The 23,593-nt window shown below is 48.7% G+C and overlaps 1 protein-coding gene across 2 annotated transcripts in view; it reads right to left on the reverse strand.

The window, feature by feature from the left end:
• Positions 1 to 23,593, reverse strand: part of TMEFF2 (transmembrane protein with EGF like and two follistatin like domains 2) — a 213,335-nt gene that overhangs the window by 135,043 nt on the left and 54,699 nt on the right. Inside the window, exons 1-2 of one of the 2 annotated variants that reach the window (XM_064515114.1) lie at positions 5,567 to 5,824; positions 4,194 to 4,303 (exon numbers count right to left, since the gene is read on the reverse strand). In XM_064515114.1, the coding sequence (XP_064371184.1) occupies positions 4,194 to 4,303; positions 5,567 to 5,747 (291 nt within the window). In that variant the 5' untranslated portion in view covers positions 5,748 to 5,824. Of the gene's footprint in view, positions 1 to 4,193; positions 4,304 to 5,566; positions 5,825 to 23,593 lie in introns of those variants that run through there. The other variant, XM_064515115.1, reaches the window with a different exon arrangement.

Raw genomic sequence — 23,593 nt, forward strand, 5'->3', positions numbered from 1 at the left:
GGGCCCAAAGTGTCTCAATAGGCTCTGCTATATGTAGAAACAATGTTTGATCTTGTTCCCAAGGGGCAAGTTCTTCACAGGTTTCACCCAGAGCAAGAGAGGACCCTTTACACTGTCTCAGCTTTAAATCTGAAAGGCCAAATGGCCCTACCTTAACAATATAAAACATCAAAAATGAAATCCTGAGCCAAAGAAATCAGTGAAAGATTTGCCGTTAGGTGGGCTAGAACTTCTTCCAAAGCTTGACAATTTGAAAATGTATTTGAGAGACACCAGGGCTCCAGGAAGGACTAATACTCCTTGCAGATTTTTCCTCCTCTCTCGTGTTGCTCCAGACATACCCAAACTTGGCTTCAGAGGTGAGGTAGAAGGCACTCCACGATGAGGTGTCACCAACTACATACCTACACGTGATGAACCCTTTCCCTTCTCAAACTGCTTCTTGCCAGCTGTATTTCCCCGCATCTGCTCCCCGCTCTTTCCACCACTACCTTGGCACGATGGGTCTGCTGATGGGAAGGAGGGGGCTAAGAAGCTGCTGATGAGCCGCTGGGAACAAAAGCGGTGAAAGCTTGCAGATGGCTCCTGCTTTGGCTTTGAGGTGGGCTGGCCTTGAAAGCTGTGCTGAAATCATGGTGGACCTTACTGAGGGAGCGAAAGCAAAGCCACTGATGGGAATGCCCACCTGACTTTAATAGCCAGGTAGCTTGTGATCTGCTAAGCCCAGATTCTTATACTTTATACCAATAAATCCAGCATTCACATCCTTTTATTGTCACAAAGTATTTCTTTCTGGTGCTGGAGTATATTAGACTGTCATAGCTCCCTCAGTCTAGCAATCCATATTTGTCATTGGTTTAGGACTCGATACATCAAGCCCTGGACGTGAGAATGATTTTCAGGCCCTAGCGTAAGGCCTGACCAAGCACTCAGTAAAAGCCATGTCAAAACTCCCGCTGAATCCAGAGGCACAGGGCCACGCTGTCAAAGTCTCCCTTACGCACACGGGTTTTTAAAATACGCCTGTGAAGGAGGGGAACGAACATGCCCCATTCAGACGGTACCTGCCAAAGGCTGCCTGCCTTAGCGCCAGCAGGCTTGAACGCCCACAGCCACTCGCACAGACAAACAGACTTTGCAAGCATCAGGGTCAGTTAAAAGAGAAGGTTTATTTTCTAAAGGAAATGACTGACTTGCCTAACTCCTCCTCCTGGTAACACTGTGGAAGTTTGACCTCTTCCTCCTCCTTGGAAGTAGATTAACTACTCCCCAAACTACTTGTTTTGAACTAAGTAATATGAGAATTTATTCCAGAAATCCAATATAAAGCTGCAAGTTGGCCAAGTAATGTTCCAGTTTCACAGACACTAAAGCACGTGAGGGATTTAGCTCACATAAAAACAGGACTCCTCACATAGGAAATAGTGAACACTTGCAGTCTTGGTGACTAAAGAGAAAAAACATGCAACATGAACTGAAATACCCCACTTTGTTTTCCCTTTCAGACTGCATGAATATGTCCAAAAATAATACAGGCTGCCAGACCTATGGGTTCAGGTGGGCTTGGACACAGACCCTGCTAATCAACAGGGCCTACAGAGTCACAAGAAACACTGGCCAGTTGTGAAGTCTCTTTGGCCCCAGTTAGCCACTGGCAACTGGGGCCTGAGGGCAGCGAGCCAGCTGCCCTGCTCAGAGGCACTGCAGAGCAGAGACCTAACTCTGGTGCTCCGGAGCAGTCTGACCTGGCTTGCCTTTTCAAATAATGAGAAATTATTTCTTATTATCTCCACTTGGTAAGACATATGTCTGTGATTCTGATTTAAAAAACACCCAGACCAAAACTGCAGCAGCCCTGCTCCCCGCTCCCACCTCCCCCTGTCCCTCCAGACCAGGGCTGGCCAGCCCAGGACTTCGGAACAGTGCAGAGGCAAAATTAGCTTTCAGTCCTTGTCTATTCTCTCAAGCTGCATTCAAAGCCCCTGGCAAATTCTGGAGAAAACATAAAAAGTAATTATAGTGATGAGGAGTCTGCTATTGATTTGCTCACTATCACCCCAGAGAGCTGTCTCTGAAACGGGGCACCTGAACTGTGATGGAGAACCCCCTCACCTGCGACAGAGATCACCCGGCTGCTTCTGCACTACTCAGTCAGCCACAGACCACGCGTTAGAAATTAATTTTCTACTCTGGTGGCATATCGTTTCGGCTTGTCACCTTGTCCACTGGTGTTACAAGAGAAGCTAACATCCCCCCAGCTCTGTCTGTATCAAAGCGGATTGATTTGACGGTAGAAACCCAGAGCACCAGCACAGCCCTTTGCCGAGCCAGTACAGACTCAGCCCCTGGTACTTTGCCCTGCGAGGTCACATCCATACCGTCGTCTCCATAGCTCCAAGAGCGCCTGGAATCACGGCAAAGAGCTTTGAGTGCTTAGGAGGCCTGATCCAATGGCCACTGAAACCAAGGGAAAGATTACTACTGATTTCAGCCCTTTTACTACCGATTACTAGCGATCAGGCCCACTAGTGCCCAGTTCATTCTTTTGATCACATTTACATACTCATACACTGATTATTTAATTTCTTTAATTCTGTTTCAAATACCCCCTCACAGAGCTGTCCAACTCAGCATGCAGATAACGTTAATCTCGCAAAGACGAGACAATATATCCAGAGGGTTTTATTAGGCTTCCTTTATCCTAAGTCACCAGGGACTAGCACCCTTGCCTTGGGAAAACGTAGCTGCCATCGTCTTCCCTGCCATTAACAGAGTCTGGATTTGCTCCTTCCAGACTACTAGCCCACTGCTTTAACCAGCTGCCAACACCAAACCGGGACCAAAGACAGGAACCTGATGTTCTCTGTAGATACCCTAAGATCTCAGCGCTTGTGGCACAGCATCTGCCCTAGCTTGCCACCAGACAACGAGGCGAGTCACAAACGTTCACTCCATTACAGCTTTTTCTTAGGAAAACACAGCAGCCCTAAATCACCGAACATGCAGAGCCAAGGCAAATGCTCACTGCTGCTCTGCTCAAAACAATATTTCCACACTGAGATTTGATCATATGCAAACTAGAAATGGAATTAAAAAAAAATACATGGTCAGTATGAACACTCCCTCAACACGGGAAACACAATCACTGCAATAACTGTAGCAAACAATTGTTTTCTTTTTAAAACAGGAAACTCCTTCTTTATTATAAATTGAGGAATTTTATCACTTAGGGTTATTCTCCCAAGATGTGTTTGGCTCTAGAAATACAAATGATACTTGTCATGCTTCAAAGTGAATAGTCTATCACAGCTCAATAATAAATTAATCATTACAGATGTGCACAATCCTGAACTATGCACTATTTGGCCTGTTCTACTGTAAACATTGAGATCAGCGTTTCAAGTTCCACAACTTCACAGATCTGCATTAAAATGCAAGAAACCACAGGGGCGTAAACGTATATACAACACGTGCTGGTACATGCTTAAAACCCTTTTAATTTGTTCAATTTTTATTCAGGTCATTATGTAAAGCACAGCTGTTTCGTGAGTTGGCTAAAACATACTAAATGCAACCCTTCATAATGAAACCATACGACTACGAGAACGCCTGAGGTTCAGACTTAGCTGCAAGGAGAGAGGAGAAAGAGAGAGAGAAGCAAAAACCCCTGCTACTCAGTAAAAGCCCACTAAAACTATATAAAACCTAAAGGAAGTTTATAATTTTGGAACAGGGGGATTTCTTTTTAATCTGATCAGCTGAGCAGACGAACGATCACAAGCACTGTCACCGTGCAGCCTTTCTGAAGACATTGCATAAGCACATTACAGATCCATTTCTTTAACTAGATCAGAACTCTGAATACAGAAAGCCATGATCTGTATCAGAAGTGAATTTAGAAAGGACTTTAAATCCTTGATAAAAGGGCAAAGAAACAAAATCAGAAATGCACAGCCTGAAGCTGCAGACCCAAAGGGACATTTAAAACCATAGCATCTGCATTTTCCCAGAGAAACTTATGTCTTCTTGACACCAGTTGGTTCTCCTGCCAGCTCTTTATACATGCTGCCAGGTTTTCCCCTCTAACTTCTCTGCATGTAGAGAAATAAATTGCCAAGTGATAGGTTGTAAAGAGAGATCCTTGATTTGTATTCTCATTAATGAATTAAAGAATGAAATCTCAATCTTCTTACCTTGAACTGACAGACACAAGTCACACTGTCTCCAATCCTTAAACACTCCCCATCAAATTTACAGGTATTGGTGTCGCAGAGAAAGAGATCGTTTTCTCTGTCATCATAACCTCAAATGCAAAGAGAAAAAAATGTCAGCCTTGGTCTAGCAGGAGGAACAATATGGGGTGATTGCAGTTTAACGCGCGCAGCACAATAACCTTGTTGATGAAACAATATAGTCCAGATTTTCTTTTGTCCTTCCCTGTCCTCGGTTTTCCACTTTTTGTCCTGTTTCTCCCTGGGTCTCTCCATTAATCCTTATTCCCCACAACCTCACACACTTTCTTCTATTTCACAGGCTCCATTTCCTCAAAAGTCACCCAGTAATTATGCTATTTCATTGCCTCGAGTTGGAAATGTCATTAACTTATCCCCATACAATCACAAATCTGTTGGACAAAAGTCCAAATTGGAATTTCTCCAGCCCATGATATAACAAAACCCCAGTAATAAAGATAAACAGGCTGTGTGTTTTCTGTGATGGTCTGCCTGACTCCGATGAAGATGGATCACCTCTAAGTTAACAGGAGAGGTGCCAGGTTCCTCACAAGCTGCTGCGTGAACCTAGCTCTCTGCCTTCATTTGCTACAGGAAAACCAACAGATCTGACTGAAGACTCAATTCGCAAATGCAGGCATGAATTTCGGATTTCGGGAGCTGACATCCCACTCCAACAGTGCGTAGCAAGGTATTAAACCAAACAGCTACATTAGACTCCAAAACCATTAAGATTTAAATCTATCGATTTTTTTAAACACGCTGCTGCTCTAACCATGTCACAACACATTTTAAGGGAAGACTCTACAGTGAAAATTCCTGCTCGATCCCCGGGTATGAGTACGATACACACATCAGCCCAGGTAGCGCCGTTTTCCTTGGGATACTGCTGCAGCCTAATTTCTGGGTCGCCTCACCCGCCGGCGAGGGGCAGCGGGCGACCTCCGCGCTCAACTCGCCACGGGGTCAGCCCGACGGCGCGGCAGGTGCCCGGGCTCCCGGCCCCGCCGCCCCGCACACGCGCCAGCCCGGCACCGCTCAGCGCCCCGCGGGGCCGCCGAACGCGGGCCAGGGCGCAGCGCAGCGCAGCGCAGCCCGGGCAGGGGCCGCCGCGCACTCGGCGCGCTCCTCCGCGGGGGCTCGGCGCGCCCGCCCCGGTCACTCGCCGCCCGCCGCAACTTTGGCGGCGGGGCCGGGGCCGGGGCGGGCTGCGGGCTGCGGGCGGCGGCCGGGGCTCGGCGGCGGGGGCTCGGCGGCGGGGCAGCCCCGCGCTCGCCGTCGGCGGGCGCCGCCAGGCAGCGGCGCGGGGCGCGGCGGGCAGCGGCGGCGCTTACCGGAGCAGTTCCAGCCGGTGGGCGTTTGGCAGTCACTTAAGGAGGTAGGGAAAGCCGCGAGCCGCGCCGGGCGGGCGGCGATGAGCAGCGCCGCCGGCAGCAGCAGCCAGCAGAAGCAGTCGCCCAGCGTCCAGCTGCTGCCGCCGCACTGCCGGGGCGCCGAGGGCTCCCAGAGCACCATGACTTCGCGGCTCAACTCCGCGGCGGCGGCGGCCCCCCGAAGCGGCGCGGTGGCGGGCAGCGGCGGGCGGCGCCGGGGCCGCTGCGCATCCCGGGGGCCGCGGCCGGCGGCGGGTCAGACGGCGGCGGCCGAGCCCGGGCGCGGCGGAGGGGCGAGCGGCGGCGGCGCGGCCCGGCGGGGCGGCGCGGGGGTGCCGGCGGCGGCGGGGCGGGGAGCGGCTGCCATAGGGGCCGGGCGGCGGGGAGCGGGGGGAGGGCGCGGAGGGGCCGCCGCCGCGCAGCCGCCGCCGCCGCCGCCTGCCCCGCTCTGCCGCCCGCATCCCTCTGCGCGGGGGAAGCAGCAGGTCCCCGGCCCGGCGCGTCACGTGGCGCCGCGGCGCCGCCCCCCATTGGCCGAGCGGGATGCAGGGCCCGGCGGGCGGGGCCGCCGATGCTGCTGCGCCCGCGGAGCGGCCGCGGGGAGGGGGGGGGCGGGGAGGGGGGGGCGGCCCGCTCCCGGCGCGGCCCCGCGGGGCAGGGAGGGCGGCGGCCGGGGGGGGCACGGCGCACCCCTGCGCGCCCCGCATGTGCGGCACATGCACGTGGCGCGCCTCGCCCGGGCAAGCGGGCGCGCACGTCCGTGCGCCCCCCCGCCCCCCGCGCGAGCAGCCCGGTGCTGCCGGCCGCGCTGAATCACGCGCGGATGCGGCGCGGGAGACGCCAAGCGCGGCGCAGGCTCCGCGGGCCGGGAGCGGACGAGCAGCCCCAGCCGGCGCGGGGGGAGAAGGCGGGATCCCGGCGGCAACACAGCGGGAGCCGGCGGCGCGGGGAGGCCGAGCGCGGCCGCGGCAGGCACCGGCGGCGGCAGCAGCATCCCGGCGCAGCAGACGAGGAAAACTGCACTATCACTGCGCCGCGGAGGCTGCTCTGCCCCCGCCGTCCAACCCGCGCCGCGAGCGGGCGAGGAGAGCCCGCAGCCGCCTCCAGCCGGCGCTTTGCCGCGGGGCTGCCAGGAGCCGCCTCTCCCCCGCCGCCGCCGCCGCACCGGGCGGGAGCCGTGCGAGCCGGCGCCGCGGCGGCAGCGGGGCTCTCCCGCGCCCCCCGGCTCGGGCCGGGGCCCGGCGGCAGCCTCCCCGCGGCGGGGCCGGGGCCGGAGTCGGGGCCGGGGCCGGCCGCCCCGTCGCAGCCGCAGCGCCGGGCGGCTCGGCGCGCACACGGACGGGGCGGCCAAGCGCCAACGCCGCCGCCGGCGCCTCGGGCGCGGCTGTGCCCGCGGTGCGCCCGGGCACCGCGCTCCCGCCGCGGGAAGGGTCCCTTGGACCGAAAAAAACCCCCAAAAGCGAGAGCAACCAGGGCGATTTGGGCGGACGGCGCAGCGCGCCGCTCTCCAGGCACCGCAGCGAAATCCGGCGCGGGAGCGGGCGCCCCGGGCGCGGGAGCGTCTCCCGGCCCCGCGGCGCGCCCAGGCCAGCGCGGGAGCGGCCCGCGGCAGCCGGGCCCGGCGGCACCGCGCTGCTCCGCGCCCCCGTGGGAAACCCCCGACCCGGCGCCCGGGGCGAGCGCCGCCGCCGCCGTTGCGCGGCCGCAGGGAAACGCACCGCGCATCCTACCCGATACAAGGCAGAGCCGCTGCAGAGCGCTTGGACAGCATTTACGGGGACGAGACCGGAGCTCGCTTGGCGTCCGCGCCGCCCTGGAGAAGGGAAAGCCCCGGCCGGAGACATGACCCCTGCGGGGTGCCCCGGCCCCGGCCCCCGCTGCAGCCGCAGCCGGCGGGGCACGGGTTCCCGACGGGCCCGAGGCCCTGCCGACCCCAAACGACTTTGCGGGTGCCCCGCTGGAAGTTTGCTTTTCCAAAAATCTGACCTGTCATTTTGACCCTTAAGCTAGAGGTCTAGGACTCGCTCTTTAACGTCACTGGCTGACATATTTGATGCAGCCACAGTTTAAGGGGTCTATACAACAGTCCTGCTGTGTAATTCGACTCCTTTTTCCATATATCTTTCTTTGAAAATTCCTTCGGCGTGGGGGGGGGGGGGGGGGAGTGTATGTAGGAGACAAGGAACAGTTGAAGCTCATACGGTTTTTGTCTAGCTTTCCCCTAAGACATAAGTCAGGTTTTCCTACATTTGCAGGGAAGAAATATTTCATGCAGTCAGAACTGGGATTCTCCTTTTTGCCACACACATCTACATCTGCTCCCTGCTCTGCCCCCCCGCAGCTATCTATACTGGCCTTATCTACCTACTTGTAGTCCAAAAGTCTTTGCTACAACTAAAAGTACATCACTTTGCACGTTCCAAAACACGGTAAGGCCTGAGGCAGATACGCACAAATTCCTGCGCCTGCTGTTTCCTATTGACGAATCGGGCCCTAAAAAGCACCCAGCAAAAAGGAAATACTAATTTTTACTGCCTACTAGTGGCTGAGCTGAATTTTCTCCTTCATCTTCCGTGGGTCTACATAGTTTCTGCCAGCAGAGCATTTGGTCCCAGATCAGATCTTTTCTTCCCCTTTAGCTTTTTATTTCACTTTTTCTTGCCATTCCTTTTTTTCAATTTCTATTTATTTTCACACTCTATTTTCCCTCTCACCTCTTCCTTTTTGTTTTTAACTTGTTGCCTCTTTCTCATATTCATTATTTGCTGCTCACTGAAACTGTGCTTTCTGCTCGGCTGATCACTGAGATGTCTGAAAACCCAAACCGTCCTGGCTGGCCAGGCACTGCGCTCCCGGAGCCTGAGCGGCAGAACGGGCCGTGAGACGCTGGTTTCTCTTTGCCTTTCTTCTTGCCTCCCTCCTTGTTTCCTCTCCCCACTTCACCGGTTCCTCTACATGGCCTCGCTGCTCTGCTTTCCCCTTGTTGGGATTGCTGTGCCCCACAGTTTCTCTTCCCATCTGTATATTTTGTTCTATAATCAGATGCTCTTCTCATTGCCGCTTTCTCGGTTTCCTCTCCCCCCCGCCCAACCCCTTCATTTCTGCACCGGTACAGATTATAAAGGCACCACTGGCCTCCTTATCGGGGCCAGTTTAAACTGGACTGATACAGAGAATCCTCTCTTTCCCGGTCTCGCAGCCAGGCCCTTTCTGATCTGTCTCTACTGTCGCTATAACTCAAACCCAAGATGATAACACGAGTGTATCCGGCTTTCGTAGAGTATCATTAAATACAGCATCAGAAGTCCGGCTACGGCCTGTGTCCTCCCCAGAGTGCCGTATAACACAGCAGTGACTGATTCTCCTGCACGCGCCTCTGACTTGCGTTTACCCTGCTGTATTTTCAGCCGCTCAGACAACAGGCACGGCCTGGTGAGACAAAGGAGCCCCTCTGTCTTTATGTTTGTTTTCTGACGCTGGAGTATGGAAGCTCCACCAGAGTCCTGCAACTGTCACAACACGATGCTTGAACTACGAACCCAAAATTGTTCGAAGGGCAACCTGGTTAAGGGGTTTTGCTGTGACCACCACTGGCATTTTCTTTAAAAAGGTTTTCCTTGTTGATATGAAAACTTCACTCATACAACTATGCTATGATAAAAATGCAGCTGGCAGTGTTCCAGCAGGGAGAGCTAGAGCCGAGCCCCATGTCCCCATTTCCTTCTTTTACAATTTCTTCTCAATTACAGACAATGAGATATGGCCATTTTTTCATACTATTCCTAGTCCAAAGCATACATTCTTCTGCCCTACTAATCCCCCGCTGCACATGGAGTATCCTGTTACCACGTTATTTCCAGTTACACTTCAACACGTAGGTTAGTTCACACCTGTATTCTTGTGCCCTGATGCTCCCACCCTATCTCGAAACCACAGCAAAACTGCAGTTTGCAATGGGTCCACTACCATACCAGCAACTTTATGCTACTACGATGCACAAATTACTACCAGTGTCTTCTTGAAGACATATTGAGATCATAACACTTGTGCCCTGGCTCCCCAGTCTCCCTGTCAAAACCAAAGAGCAACAGCCACTGCAATGGTTCCTTGTAGTTATGTTTGGCTCCAGAACAAGATAAGCAGCAAAAGCAATTTGAATCCTTCTGGGAAGGGCCCATCTAGTATGTAGTGAGAGGAAACTACATCTCCGGCATTAAACAGGTTATGTGCGGAGCTCTTCCAAGGCTCACACAGCTTTTAGATGCAATTGCTACATGAAGGCAAATGAGAGGGCCTCAAAGGTAGCTGATACTGATACAGTTTTATCCAATACGTATGCTCATGGCACATGTACCAGTGTGTGGAGGACATCAGCGCCCAGAGGAAAACCAGCTCTTTGCAGCTGGTGAGCTAATTCAAGCATCAGAGCAGTGGCAGTGTCTCCCTTGGCTGCACAACGTACTCCTTCAGCTATAACTGGTCAATGGCAGTCTGCAGCTGAGGCCTGGGTCCAGGCTCCACACTGATCCAAACCCCACGTAGCCACGTCTGTGAGTAATGCCTTCTGTCATCTTGCTTGGCTAGGAGATTATGTACTGGTGACGAATTATGTAACCTTGGTTATTCACACTTGTACTATATCTTGGCTGTGCTGCTCTTGAAAGCCTGCAGCTTCCTAAAAGTTTCCCAGAACTTGGGAAAAGCCAACTGGTACAGAAGAGTGCAGCAAGATCTCCTCAGCAATACAAGCTACGGGTGCACATCAGACCTAGGCTCTTCCTACTCTGTCTCCCCAAAGAATACAAAGCTGAATTCATAGATTGATCCTTATCTTTAAAACACCTTATGGCTTGTGCCTGATGTCTATAAAGGCCCTAGGAAGATGACCTTGGTCAACAATACTAACGAAAAAAGGCTTCTTACAATAAGGTTAATATTCAACAACAACATTTTCCTTGAGTCTGAACCAAGGGCACGAGACCAAGTACCACACTTGCTAAGAGCAAATCCCACCAAACGTACAAGGAACATTTGAGTTGGCCTTTTCACCACTTAGACCATATTACTATATGTTTATGAAACACATACATGCAAAATTTAAAAAATTCCTCTGTGCACACTCCTTGAAAGAACGAGAGCCACGCTGCGTGAGCGAACTACCACCAGACACCACTGCTAGCACTAGTTCCTATAAACAGTGAAAAAATGCATTAAGTCTACAAGAAAGATTTCACCAGATAAGATCCTAGCCAATCCCACAGAGGAGCAGGTCACCTATTTCGAATGCCAATTCCTGCCATGGAAAGAGAGGGTCTGATTGCAATGCCCAAGGATCCGACCAGGCAAGGCTTGGGAGCCCCGTTCCCAGGCAGAGGACCCGACGGAGAAGGAAAAGTATGTGACCGACGCAGCTATTCCAGCAGAAGACTAGCAAAGCACACAGGACCCCCGCGGACTTGCTGTGTGTGAAGTGGGGGCTTTCTCCCACGGGGAGGAACAATGCTTATTTCAGGGGTCTGTGTCTTTTCAGGGTCGGTTTGACCAAAAGCTGGCAGCCTTAGCCTACACACGTGTTCCTGTCAGAAGCCTGTGACTCTCGAGCACACTTTACAAACATCATCTATCTTTCATGTGTGCAAGAAAAGCGCACGTGGCTTCACTCAGATGCACAGCTGGTAGGGTGCTGTCTGCCTACATGCCATTTCGCAGATCGTACACAGCTTCCAGCTAACTCACATATCTCAATGCAAAGTATACTACTCTGGGACATCACATGGATTTTTAATGCGCCGAGGGATCCTTTAGGTCTATAAACATCAAGTAGATTACATTTTTCTGCATACTGTTGGATTCCCCCTGCCCCTTAGTTGTGAGAGAAATGTGACTTTTATTCGTCATTTGAACTAGTGAGTAACCCAAGCACAATTCATGGCTGCTTATGAGAAAAACATGCTGGATTTTTCATTGTAATTAACTGTTTCAAAGCGAGACTCCTCATGTATAAAGATGAAGAAAGGTCTCAGCTTTTCTTGAAAGATGACTTGCCTTTCAGCAATGTGTCTCACACTTTCTTTTTGACTGAAACATTCCACTACTTGGTGACCTGTTGTGCCAAAAAAGCTGTCTTGTGTTATGCTACCGACTGTTCTGGCACATGCCAAGAAGCAGAACAAAGGATCGCAGTATATACTGCAACCGTGTTTTGTGCTGCTCCACACAGGAAATTGATGTCAGAAACAATTGCATAAAGGACACAGAAAACGAGAATAAATATTGTGATCCTTTTACCTTCAGTTATAAACAGGTGCATTGAAATGCATGGATGCTAAAGATTTATGCATCCATTTATAGTCCATTTTGGAGTTTTAACATTTCATGCAGCTTGTAGGATGGAGTGTATAATTTATATAAAGTCATGGTTATTCAGCAGTGTTTATTCCTGAAGAGCAACAAAACAACTTAAAGGGAGAAGAAATTCATAACTCTGCTTGACTACCAGGGTTAACCAACTTCACACTCTCACTTCTTGACTGATTTATGAGAAGCCTTGCACCTACAAGCACCTCTGCAGCTCTAGACATTTTGCTACCAGCAGTAGAAGTCACCTCTTTCTCCCTGGACAGACAGCACAACAATGGATGAGGTGATGTGACAGCTCTAAAAAGAGTCAGATATAAGAAGAGGGAGGGGGAACCCTCACAACTGTGGTGACATCTGAGCTTCATTTTTAAAGCCGTTTGCTCAGTAAGTGGGGCAACAGCCCTACTGACCGCAGATGCCTAACTGGGGCCTGCTGGGAGAAAGCGCACGACAGCTACTTCTGGTACCATTACTGTGTGGCATCAGTTCCTTGGCCACGTGGGATACGTCCTCTGTCTGATGCAGTGTAACATCCACCTCTTATTTTCTCAACATTTTCCTTCTCTATCTTTGGACTCTTTCGCCCAGAGCTATTTGTGGGACATAGGATATGGAAGTATGATAATGTGCGAGAGTAAGCCTTAGCAGCCTTAGCAGACCATTGGCCTTTCTAGTTACTTTGCATCATGTGGATTTTAGTGCTTGCTTTGTTTTCTTGCAGGCCAGACTGTTTAAATGAAAACGAAAAACAACTCGGAGAGGTACAGAGGCATTTCTCAGTCAACTTTCAGCTTTGCCTTCCATAAAGATGGATCTCGCAGAAAAGAAATTCAACTCACTTCAACGGACTGCACTGTGTCCTTTTCCCACCTAGATGTGATTCCAGCAAGCCCCCCCAAAAGGGGAATTAATAGTTACCCTGAACAAAGACGAAGTAGTCCGACTTATCCACTCCTGTCTCTGTGTGACAGTGCTGCCAACGGAAACACCTGAATCGCGTCCGTCTGTTGGGGAAAGGGAGCCCAACCACGGATAGGCACATGTGAGCCATTTCCACTTGTTCCACCAGACCTTTGAAGAGAGGTAGACAGTAGAGCTCAACCGTTTAATAGATCGCATACAGCGAGGGAGAAGTGCCCTTTCCTGCGAGCTGGACATCATTGTGGAAGACCCATGGAGGACACTACACTGAAATATCTCATACCGGCCCTCTGACATAACCACGTAAAGTAACGTGGCTGCTGGAGCTGCACGAAAGCAGGCCATAACATCAGCATGGATCTGACCAAAGGTCCATCTAGCCCAATGCCCTGTCCCTGGCAGGGGGAGAAAGATACGTAGCTAAGAGTAGGAGATCAGAGAAAGGTTACAGTGAGGTTTCCCTTATAATCTTGCAGGCAGCTGGGGGCTGGGACCGCTCAGGCACAAGAGGTAGTATCTGGGTGGTTAATAGCTCCTGATAGATTTTCTTCCCATGAATTTCCCATGAACCACACAAACATACGGCAGCCAGGAGAACCTGTAGCTATGAGCTCCATGTACTCTGTGAGAAGATACTTTCCTAAACCTGGCACCTGCTAACATCATTTGATACTCCTATTTCATGCATTATGAAACAGTAAACACTCATTTTGCATTCAGCACCTTGTGTCAACCCATATCTGTAAGCCCTGTTCAATGTCTTTTGACGTATCGCTAAATCATTCCAACAGATAACAGCCTTCCCATGCTTTCCTTTTGCGTATGGATGGAAATCTAGGATGAGTGTCCATGCATATGAGACAGTCCGTGTCTGACCGCCACGTACGCTGCCAGCATGAACATCCCCGCCACAGTAACCAGAGCACACGGCACAGACACCCAACACGCACCCAAACATGCTGTCACCTGTCACGCGCGAGGCTTTTGGGAACAAATGGCGCTTGTGCCTCAGGCCAGTATCAAGATATGCATAAACGCGGACTTCAGCTCAGCCACGACGGTACGGGGCCATGCCCGAGTGACGACTTCAGCGCGGTAGCGCAGTCTCCTGCAGTAAGCAGTGGAAAGTTGACGGGCAGCCTTTGGCCTATATCAGGCCAGAGACCGAAAAGGTCACAGGGGTGTTTCTGATTGATCTTGGGAATTTAGCATCCTTGAGAACTAACTGTAACGGAAAGACCTCTAGTCTTAGCTATGAAAAGTGCTAAGACTCTTGAGGGATTTGCATACGAATGATTCTCACAAGGATCAGAAGTTGATATCCTTAGAATATTTATACACATATATACCCACGCATGCACATGAAAACACACAGTTTAGGCACTATAAAGCCAGTTTCCATCTCTGAGAAGAAAGAGGCCTGGAAGAGCTATAGTTGTGACAGGCTGATCATTTGGCATTTTCCGTCTGAGGATCTGAAAGGGATGTTCTGTCAATACTGATATTGTGAGCAAGAGACTTATTGCTGACAATTAGCATAGGGATGATGTTCTAAGGAAAACTAACGTTATTTTAATCCTTAATATACAGCACCAATATTTAGCCAGGTGTAGTGTTTTGTTAAGCCACACTGATCTCCTGTCTGTTTGGGCAGCTATCATGCCATATACCTATATTTAACTTCACCTTAAAATGAAACAAAACAGCAGTACAGAGAAGCATTGTTGAAACCACAAAACATTTCACGCCTTATCATGTAATTAATTTTTTATTCAAAATGTCATTGTTTGCATGTGATAGAAACATTTTTTATGATCAGTCAGGCAAAACTATTATTTAGAAATGATTTGAAGGCATATCAACTCAAAACAGTAAAAAATGCAAATTAATGTGCTTCACTATCTAAAACATTGAAGTCAAGTGATACATATAAATGGTAACTTAAAAAAATTGACTTTTAAAGTACATGAGATGAAGCACTGTAATAATAAAGAGACCCTTGCCGCCTCAGATGGAAAGCTTAATAGCTTTCATTTAAAGAATGGGGGATTAAACGCAGAGTGCAGTCCTAAAAAATCGCTCTGATCTACTCTGAAAATGATAGTGCAGAGTGATTTTTCATAGATCTGTGGCTGCAAACAGGCATAAACAGAAAGTATCTTGGGTACTGATTGCCCAGCACGTGAAAATAAAACTGCCTTTCACACCTACCAGTACCAGGAGACCCAAGTGGAAGGCGAGCTAGGTAACTTGGTACTTGTCACAACTGCAGAAGCCGACCATCCCTCGCAGCCACCCTCTCCACCGGCCTCCCTTCGCCGAGGAACGCGCCCCCGCGAGCCGGCTCCCCCCCGGGCCCGGCTGCCGGCGCCCCGACGCCTCGCGCCGCCCCCGGCCCCCGCGGCGACGGAGCGCTCCCCACGCGGCAGCCGGCTTCCCCCAGCCCCCGCCTCGGCTGCGCAGGCCGAGAAGCAGCGGGACGCGACGGGCCAAGGCTCTCGCTCCCCCTGGAAGCGGCGCACGACCTGCCCAGAGCACCCCGCAACCGCCTTTCTCCTTTGCTTCATTAAACGCGTTGCAGCTGCAAAGCCAGGTAGCTACTGCTACTGCTTACCAGGGCGCAGGGCAGCCTCACGGCACTTACGACACAGCCCTGTTTATCCTAGACAGACGTTAGGCTGTGCTACTTGTACAAATCTCCTCTGTAAACAGTCGGTTGGTGCAGCGCTTACTGTGTGTTCAAGATCATCTAGAGCTCTGCCTGTTTATTCTACAGGCTTGCTTCGATGTGCTGCTGACCAGGCACCGAAAACAAGTGCCCAAAAATCTATATTTGTAGGTGTTTTTTTTTCCTGTACTGAGCTTCCTTTGCCTTGCCCAAAGGGCACAAAACAGATGTAAACCAGGCAAGAGCAGTGCACAAGCAGAGAAGTCCTCTGCAGTCCCATGTCCTGCAGTAGCTGCCACCTCGCTATCAGGCCGTGGCCTGGACACGGCAGCTTGTGGTGGTGAGAGACCTCCGAGGTACCCTGGGCAGATGAGGTACGAGCTAGACTGCTCTAAAGAGCTCTAAACCATCCCACAGCAGGAAGGTGCGGAATCTGCTACACGTCAGCTCCGTAGCCGAGAAGGGTGTGTGGCGATACATAATACGTGGATAACAGATAAGGTGCCAGCAGATGGCTCTCAAGATGTGAGGCCTACAGCTTTCATAGGCCTGGGACAACTTCTTGGTTATGCAGTAATAGCTGCTTTGGCTGCGTGATGAGATGTATTTGGGGACGGTAAGAAAACAGACACTTCATGAAAAAGGAGCATCTTCTATGCCGACCTGCTCAAAAACATCGAAGCTCCTAGCTTAGCTGGTTTTGATATTTCAAGGCAAAAATGCAAGCCCCTTCCAGTGGAGCATGCTTGAAATTCGCCCTTAATACCTGAAGTGAAAAAAGGGTTGTTTAAGCAGACCAGAAATAGCTGAGAGGGTAACTTTTGCAGAACCCCTGTTTCTGTGCAAAAAGAGGTATTGCCAGTCCCAGCAGGGTTATATAGTTAATAAGTTAAATTTTCTTAGACTAAACACTGCAGCGGTCTCTATTTAAAGTTGATTTTCTCAAGCATATGAGCCAATATCCCTGAGGGGAGAAGGTCCGGGAGGGAAGCTCACAGTTAGCAATTCTGCAGAGGTCTGAAATGAATTTTTAGTTCTGTGTGAGTAAAGTGGGTAGTATTTAATTGCCATGTTGGGAGAGGGAGCAGGAGTGGGAGAGGAGAATCTCATTCTCAATCTCAGTAGTGATTTATATCTCAAACCTAAATTTTGTGAATTGAGCAAAGATAGATAACAACAGGAAAAGCAATCAAATTCTTCCAGCTATTTAATCACTTCTAAAGCGAGGGATAGAATTTGTGCAGCATAACTTTATTCAGACAGCTGGACAGGTAGTGTATGGACTACAAATTCTGCTCAAAAATTTACTCAAATTTTAATTAAATTTGTTTCTGGAGATGCTTTTAAATGCTATTTTTCCACCTAGTATGTCCTGAGGCCTACGCCACCCAACTAGGATATGTTTTCTTGGTCAGCGAGCCCTGCCTGTATTTGTTATACTCCTTCTGTTTCTTGGTTTCGTGGCAGGGACAACTGGAGTGATTGCTGACTAAATAATTAGCCAAGGGAACTCTTTCTCTGTATGTATCTATACTCATTAGGCTAGTGAGAAAATGTAACTTACTTTCATAATCTCCTTCCCTATAGGCACCTGGCACTTTCTGGGAGCAAAGTAGAGGGAAAATGTAATTGCTAAAAGCTCACACACTCATTATTAGACTAATGATACCTTTTTCTCTCAATCTTGCCTGATAAAGGCAGCTATAGAAGTGAAGGTGTAGAGCTGCTGCTTCCCATTATAATAGGAGTGAGAAAGGCAGACATATATTTTTTCCTACTGAGCAGCAGTGGGAGTACATAGAATATTGCAGTATTATATATATAATACAGTAGAATAATGTAATAAAGCATTATTGTCATACATGGCATGCCAAACCCACGTACGGAGCCACAGGCAGGGTGAAGGCACAGGGGATGCGCTGACACCTCCAGCGTCAGGGCTTCCCTGAGGCACTGGGGTCCTTCTGTGGCCACTGTGGCGAAAACGTGTGTCCTCCAGATGGATGATAGCTCCTAAACGTGCGTGTGTGCGTGTGTGTGTCAGTAGTTAGGCTACTTTAGTCAGGTAAGTTAGGTGGCCAGCTCCAAGCCTGTTTTGTATGAAGTTACTTCTCATATTTAAGCCCATTAGAGAAAGGATGAACATTAGCTGAGAAGCTAGGCTGAGCTGACCCAGGATCAAATTGCCTTATTTTTGTTTCTGCCCTTCTGTTTTTTTACAGAAAATCAGGGTCACTCAACCTATGATACTCTTCAAAACTTTCCATCAAACTCTGCTCTCAGGTTTAAGAAAGAACTATTGAACTTGAACTATGTCAGTGTTAATTACACCCCTGAACTGTAGCCTTTAGCATATTAATAGGTGTCCCATAAGCTTTGTGAGTCATATAAAAAAGCTACTGCTTTTCCATAAGATCATAATTTCTATTTATTTCAAACTTCTTCGTGTACGAGGAGGTAGGGACTGGTATTAGCATAGGTAGAAAGTTGGATGACATTCTGATCCCAGTGAAATCAATGCGAGTTAATCATTATTTTAGTGGAACCAGGATTTCTTTCATTAGCCTTCATGACTAATATAGTCATGCCTTGATTTACATACTATTATCTCCCTCTGAACTTTGGAGTATCTAGTGCTCATTTCTTTTTATTAGAGCATTAGAAACTATTAAAGCAAAGCTCACCGTGTGGTGTAGGAGACGAGGTTCTTTTTCAGCAAATATGGACTATCAAATGAATTCATGGCTTTCCCTACAGGATTGTGCTGGTAGTAGTGAAGTTAATAGGAATTTTTGAATGGAAATTTGATATAAGGAAATGCAGAATTTCATTTATCACATTTCTAATTTTATGGATCTGTGCCCTGATTCAATCTCCCATTCCAAACATCTGGCGTGTGTCTTAAAAAGAAGATTCGTCCACATGGAGGCTCGTTCCTGATTTCCTCAGCAGTTATTTATTACATCATTTGGGCTTTAGAAGGGATTGCTGAACCAGTGTGGATAATCTAAAAAATAAACTTAATCTAAAACTAATGTGAACTGTACAGCATGGAAGATTTAGAAAAGCCTACTTAACAGTCAAGTAAAACCCTTTCATTTATCCTGGTACTTCCCAAATACAGCTCTGAACAGATACAGAACCACTGGGGACGCAGGGGGAGGAGAAAACAACAAAGCTCTTATGGTACTTTCCAAGTGACCGGGAGACACAAATTCCACACAAAACACTTCTTGAAAAAGATTGTCAAGGCAATGCTTAAAAATCAGAGTGGTTTCACCTCATCCAGCTCGGGCTTCTGGCCCTCTCAAAGTGAGCACACCCCGATTGCACCTGACACTGAGTTCACACGAGGGAAACGCATGAGCCCCGGGAGCTTTTCCCGCGGCGTAGCCCAGCCTCAGCGGGGTGGTGCCAGGGAGACCTGTGTCTATTACCCACACTTAGCCCAAAGCATCTCTTCAAATTGAAATGATGGCTGCCTTAATAGCTTCCTGCCTGCAGTGTTCCTTGATACTGAGGCATGACGCTTTCCAGCTGTGCACAAACAAATAGAAGGGGCCTGTTAATGCTGCGTGCTGGCACAAGCCATATTTGGGAGATAGAAAGGTGATTAGCACCTTCTAAGCTCTATCCAAATAGAGAGCTAAAACGATCTGCATTGGATATGAACATTGCATACAGAAGTCTTCAGCATCACACGCCTTCAGAGTAGAGGTTAGTGCCAACGGCTTCAGCAAATGAAGCAAAATAATCACAGATTCAACACTTTCAGGAGGGTGAAATACATAAATATTGGTAACAGCAGTGCCGTTCTTATACCACTGCTAAACACACGGTCATAACATGAATCTTCAAGAGCTCATGAAGCCAGGCGCAGTGTTTATTTCCACAGTCCTGCAGCAGTGGACTCTGCCCCAGGTGACCCTTGTGCTAGATGGTGTACTACATACCTTCTTGCCACGTTGGGGATTTTCCATACCTCGAGCAGCAGGATTTTAAATGAAACTATTTACTTTTTTCAGGAAGTAACAAAGGTGCCCTCTTTCTGAGGCAAGAATGCTTACCTATTATTTGAATACACTAAAATACTTGTTTCAATTTTTTAGGCCTGGCCATTGCCAACAGCTTGCACTGCAGTACTAATGTATTGTTTTATAAAGGCAGTGGGGCAGAGCCAGCGCAAACCCTCCTGCCAGCCCCGTTCCTCCCAGCACTTTTGTATGGATCGTTCAGAGAACGTAAAATGACCTAAAAGATACGGGGAGCGAGGCCAGATCGTCTAGCAAGTCAGACCTTATTTGGTATCGTTTTAACTATGTTTGGGTTATTTTGCTGAAAGAAAATTAACAAGTTTCTTGTTTTATATTCAAGACCACTTTTAGCCACCCTGACAGCTTGAAAATGAGCACACAGGAAAAACACACTTCCTTAAAATCAACACTATGGCTGCACCACTACATTTCTGCATGCTGCCTAAAGCCAGCAACCGTGCACTTTTTTGTAGAAGTCTGTTCAGCAGAAAGCAGCTACGGAAGTGGTTTAACTTGAGAGGAGGACGTCTTCCCACCTCGCTGGAAAAGCTCCCCCGCGGCACAGCACAGACCCGAGCTGCCACCGCTCCCAGCCCGCCTCACTTCCACTGGCCACAGCCGGCCCAAAGGGGCAGGAAGCGGCGCCCGCCCCTAACTCGCGGGACCAGAAACGCTCCCCACGGCTGGGTCCCAACGCGCCTTCTGACCCCACAGCGGGGAGGGGAGGGCCGGAGCTGCCGGCAGCCCGCTGGCTGCGGCGAGCCGTCCTGCCGCAAGCGGGGCGCGAGGGCAGGGGCGAGCGGGCGCCCTGGCCAGGCTCCCAGGCCAGGGCCTCCAGGGCAGGCACCTGGACGGGCCTCCCGAGGTGGGACACGGCCAAGGGCACGACCTGTCTGAACCACCGCTGCCCCCCAGGGAGGGTGCTCCAGAGGCAGGCACTCGATTGCGTTTCGTAAACAACATGTTTGTAAAAGACCATCAGACAGCTTAGAAGCAAGATTGCTGGAAAACGTACAAAATGAAAGCAAAATTACAGCACTGCTGTAGAGAGTGACAAAGCTTGAAGATACATCAGCATTAAGTAAATAGCTAGCTTGGGGTTTTCAATTGCAATTACTACAGACTCTCTCTATTTCTAATACCTGGGAGACTCGTAGCACATTACAGAATTTTGTTAATTACTAAGTAAGTGAAGAAACAGGGCAAAAAAGTACTGTGACCAAAATATATATTGTGTATTGATTTAGAGAATTGTAATTTAATAATTTATCATTCCTCTTAACAGGCTAAGCTGTACTTTATAAAAAGTAATGAAATCTTAGGAGCACAGAGGAAATCACTCCACCCTCTGTCACTTGATCTTTGCTGAGAAATGGGAAGGAGTGGTCTGTCTTCCGCTCGCCCTATTTATAAAACATGCATCTTGGCAAAGAGTAGATTAGCAAGATTACAGATTTTTCTTCATTGTTATTTATCATGCAACAGTGGACAAACCAGTAACTGGTGTTTGCTGTGAAGAGGGTCTTCCCAGGTGACACCCAGGGAAGTAACCACAGGAGCACTCGGAACAGTCACAGTCCTTGTCCCATCAGTTCGGACAGTTCAGAACAGCCGAAGCCGCCTGGCTCCTAGGAGGATAATGAGATCATTTCTCTATTGCCAGAAGAACAAAGTCACTCTAATCTGGTACTTCCGCTAGTTTAGTGCGAGTATATTGCAAGCTATTAATGAAACCACCGTTGGTTCGTGTGTAACTCAAGGAACATCCACAAGAAAATGGACTCATCCTGAGAAACCCTGTTGTAACATGTGTCTGCGTCCACAACCTTTGACTCTTTTGCGTGCTTGAGCACATCTGAGCTACGTAATTTCATGAAAGTGCCCAATGAAAACTTTAGGGAAAAAAACTCTGTGCAGAGACTTCAAGCAAACAACAGGTAAGAAGTTCTTATATTTGCTTTGTTTGTCTAGGCGTTAAACATTTTCAATTACTATACATTTTTAGCACAGATATCTACTGCCACATCTTCACTGTTGAAAGCAGAGGTGTAAAACATAGCTTCGTGGTACAGTGAAGAGGACAGTTCTTAGCCTTGTTTCCAATGGAAACAGAGCTTATGTGATCACATTGATTACGAGCATGCAACTCTTTCCTCTCTCATCCATTATTTATTTCATAGGCTGTTTTCAACCAGAGAATGACAGATTTCTCAAAGATAATTAAATTCCTGCAAGTTTCATTAAAGTAGACAAATAGCAAAAGGTCAGAGACCCTACAAATCTCCTAACTAAGCTCATTTTTAATAGGCACCAAAGGATCTCAGAGGAAGGCTAGATGAATGCTCCCAGCCATGGGTAAAACCCACCTGAGAGTTGGACCTTTGCAGACAAATCTAGCACTGGTGCTCTTGGTACTTCTCATTGTACATGGAAAGGCCTCAAAGGCTAAGCCATACTTGTCATCTACTAAGTCCAAGATATACTGTAAAGCTGCTCTGACTTAGACTCAGTTGCCAGTGTGGGAACTGTAAAGGCATAACATGCTCCAGCCGTGCCAACTCCCCTGTTCCTTGTGAGCAACCTCGACTTCCCTCCTACGCTGCGGTAGCATGGAGCTATGGAAGAGATTTGCTTTGGTGAACGTAGACCAGCTTCCATCAGCTGCTGCATATACTTTGCATTTTGTATGGATGTCTGATACGTTGAAAGGGTTAGGTCACTGTCCTAAAATTTGGAGACATTAGTTCTGCACTACACGCTTTTGGATGACCTCAGTGTCATTACACAAATTCCCATGGACAAAATGAGGATAATGGCATTAGTCTGTATGAAGAAATACATTACAGACGGTAAGGTACACAGACAGCATGGGACATTAAAGGGGGCACCTCAAAGGCAAAGACAAGTCTGAAGAAAGTTGGGCTACTATCACAGCCCGCTTTTCTCCCACTTTTGTATAACCTGGCTTCCAGATTTTAGCTGCATCTTTAATTTTGCATATCTTATTTTTCATGCTTTTTTGATGAGAAAACCTCCCTCACCAGCTGCTTCCTTCCAGTTCCTTCACTGTCTGTAAGCAGCCTGGGAAGTGGCAGACGAACAGCTCCTACCTGCACAATGAGACTTCAGGGCAGGGGGTGGGGAAGAGTCCGAAGCGTCTGAAGAGACAGCTTGTCAGGGCAGCTGATACTCTTCCAAAGGCAACCTGTACTTCAAAGAAGCACTATTTTTTGCCTATAGTTTGATTTATATCCACTGTTAATTGGTGTGGGATGTTCACAGGTACTTTTCTCTGGAGCCTTACTCGCCGTAAAGTTAACTTCCCAAATACAGAAACTTTGAACAGGCCTCCAAAGAAAAGCAGAATGTGGCAACCACCTGTTAAAAGCCATAGACACAGGGCATGGCAACTAGTCCACTAATCCTCAATGGCTGGTGAAAAGTCATCACTTGAAGTCAGGCACATATCTTCTTGAGCCCTGGTGTCTGTCCATAGCTACACTCATTCTTCGTATGCTACCTTTTCAGGGATGGGATGCAATAGCAGAGGTGCCTTCTCCAATCATGTATGCACACTACAAATACATGTCAACTGTGTAACACCTTTTTTTTTTTTTTTCCCAACTCAATAATTTTTTTTAAAATCTAACATTTATTAATTAGTGGAAGTTTTCCATATAGGGTCATCTCTTTCTTTTTCCCTTCACCTTTTGCTACTCAAAGACAAGCTCCCTTTCTGAAAAAAAAGATAAACCTGAAACATCAAATGCTTAAGTAAGGTAACTTCTATTTATTTCATCTAGATGAAATGATAGATTTATGCATTTCATATACAATAGGCAGTCCAGGACAAAGACAGAAACTAAGTGGTTCCCCACAGATCCTCTTTATATCTCATCATAGATCATCTTAGGGTTATGCATAGGATAAGAAAAGTAACAAAGTTGCTCCCATATTGCCACATGACTTCCCTGTCTTTCACTGGAAAGGCATACTTAATAAAAT

This window comes from Dromaius novaehollandiae, chromosome 7 (assembly GCF_036370855.1).
Source record: "Dromaius novaehollandiae isolate bDroNov1 chromosome 7, bDroNov1.hap1, whole genome shotgun sequence".
Classification (NCBI taxonomy): domain Eukaryota; kingdom Metazoa; phylum Chordata; class Aves; order Casuariiformes; family Dromaiidae; genus Dromaius; species Dromaius novaehollandiae.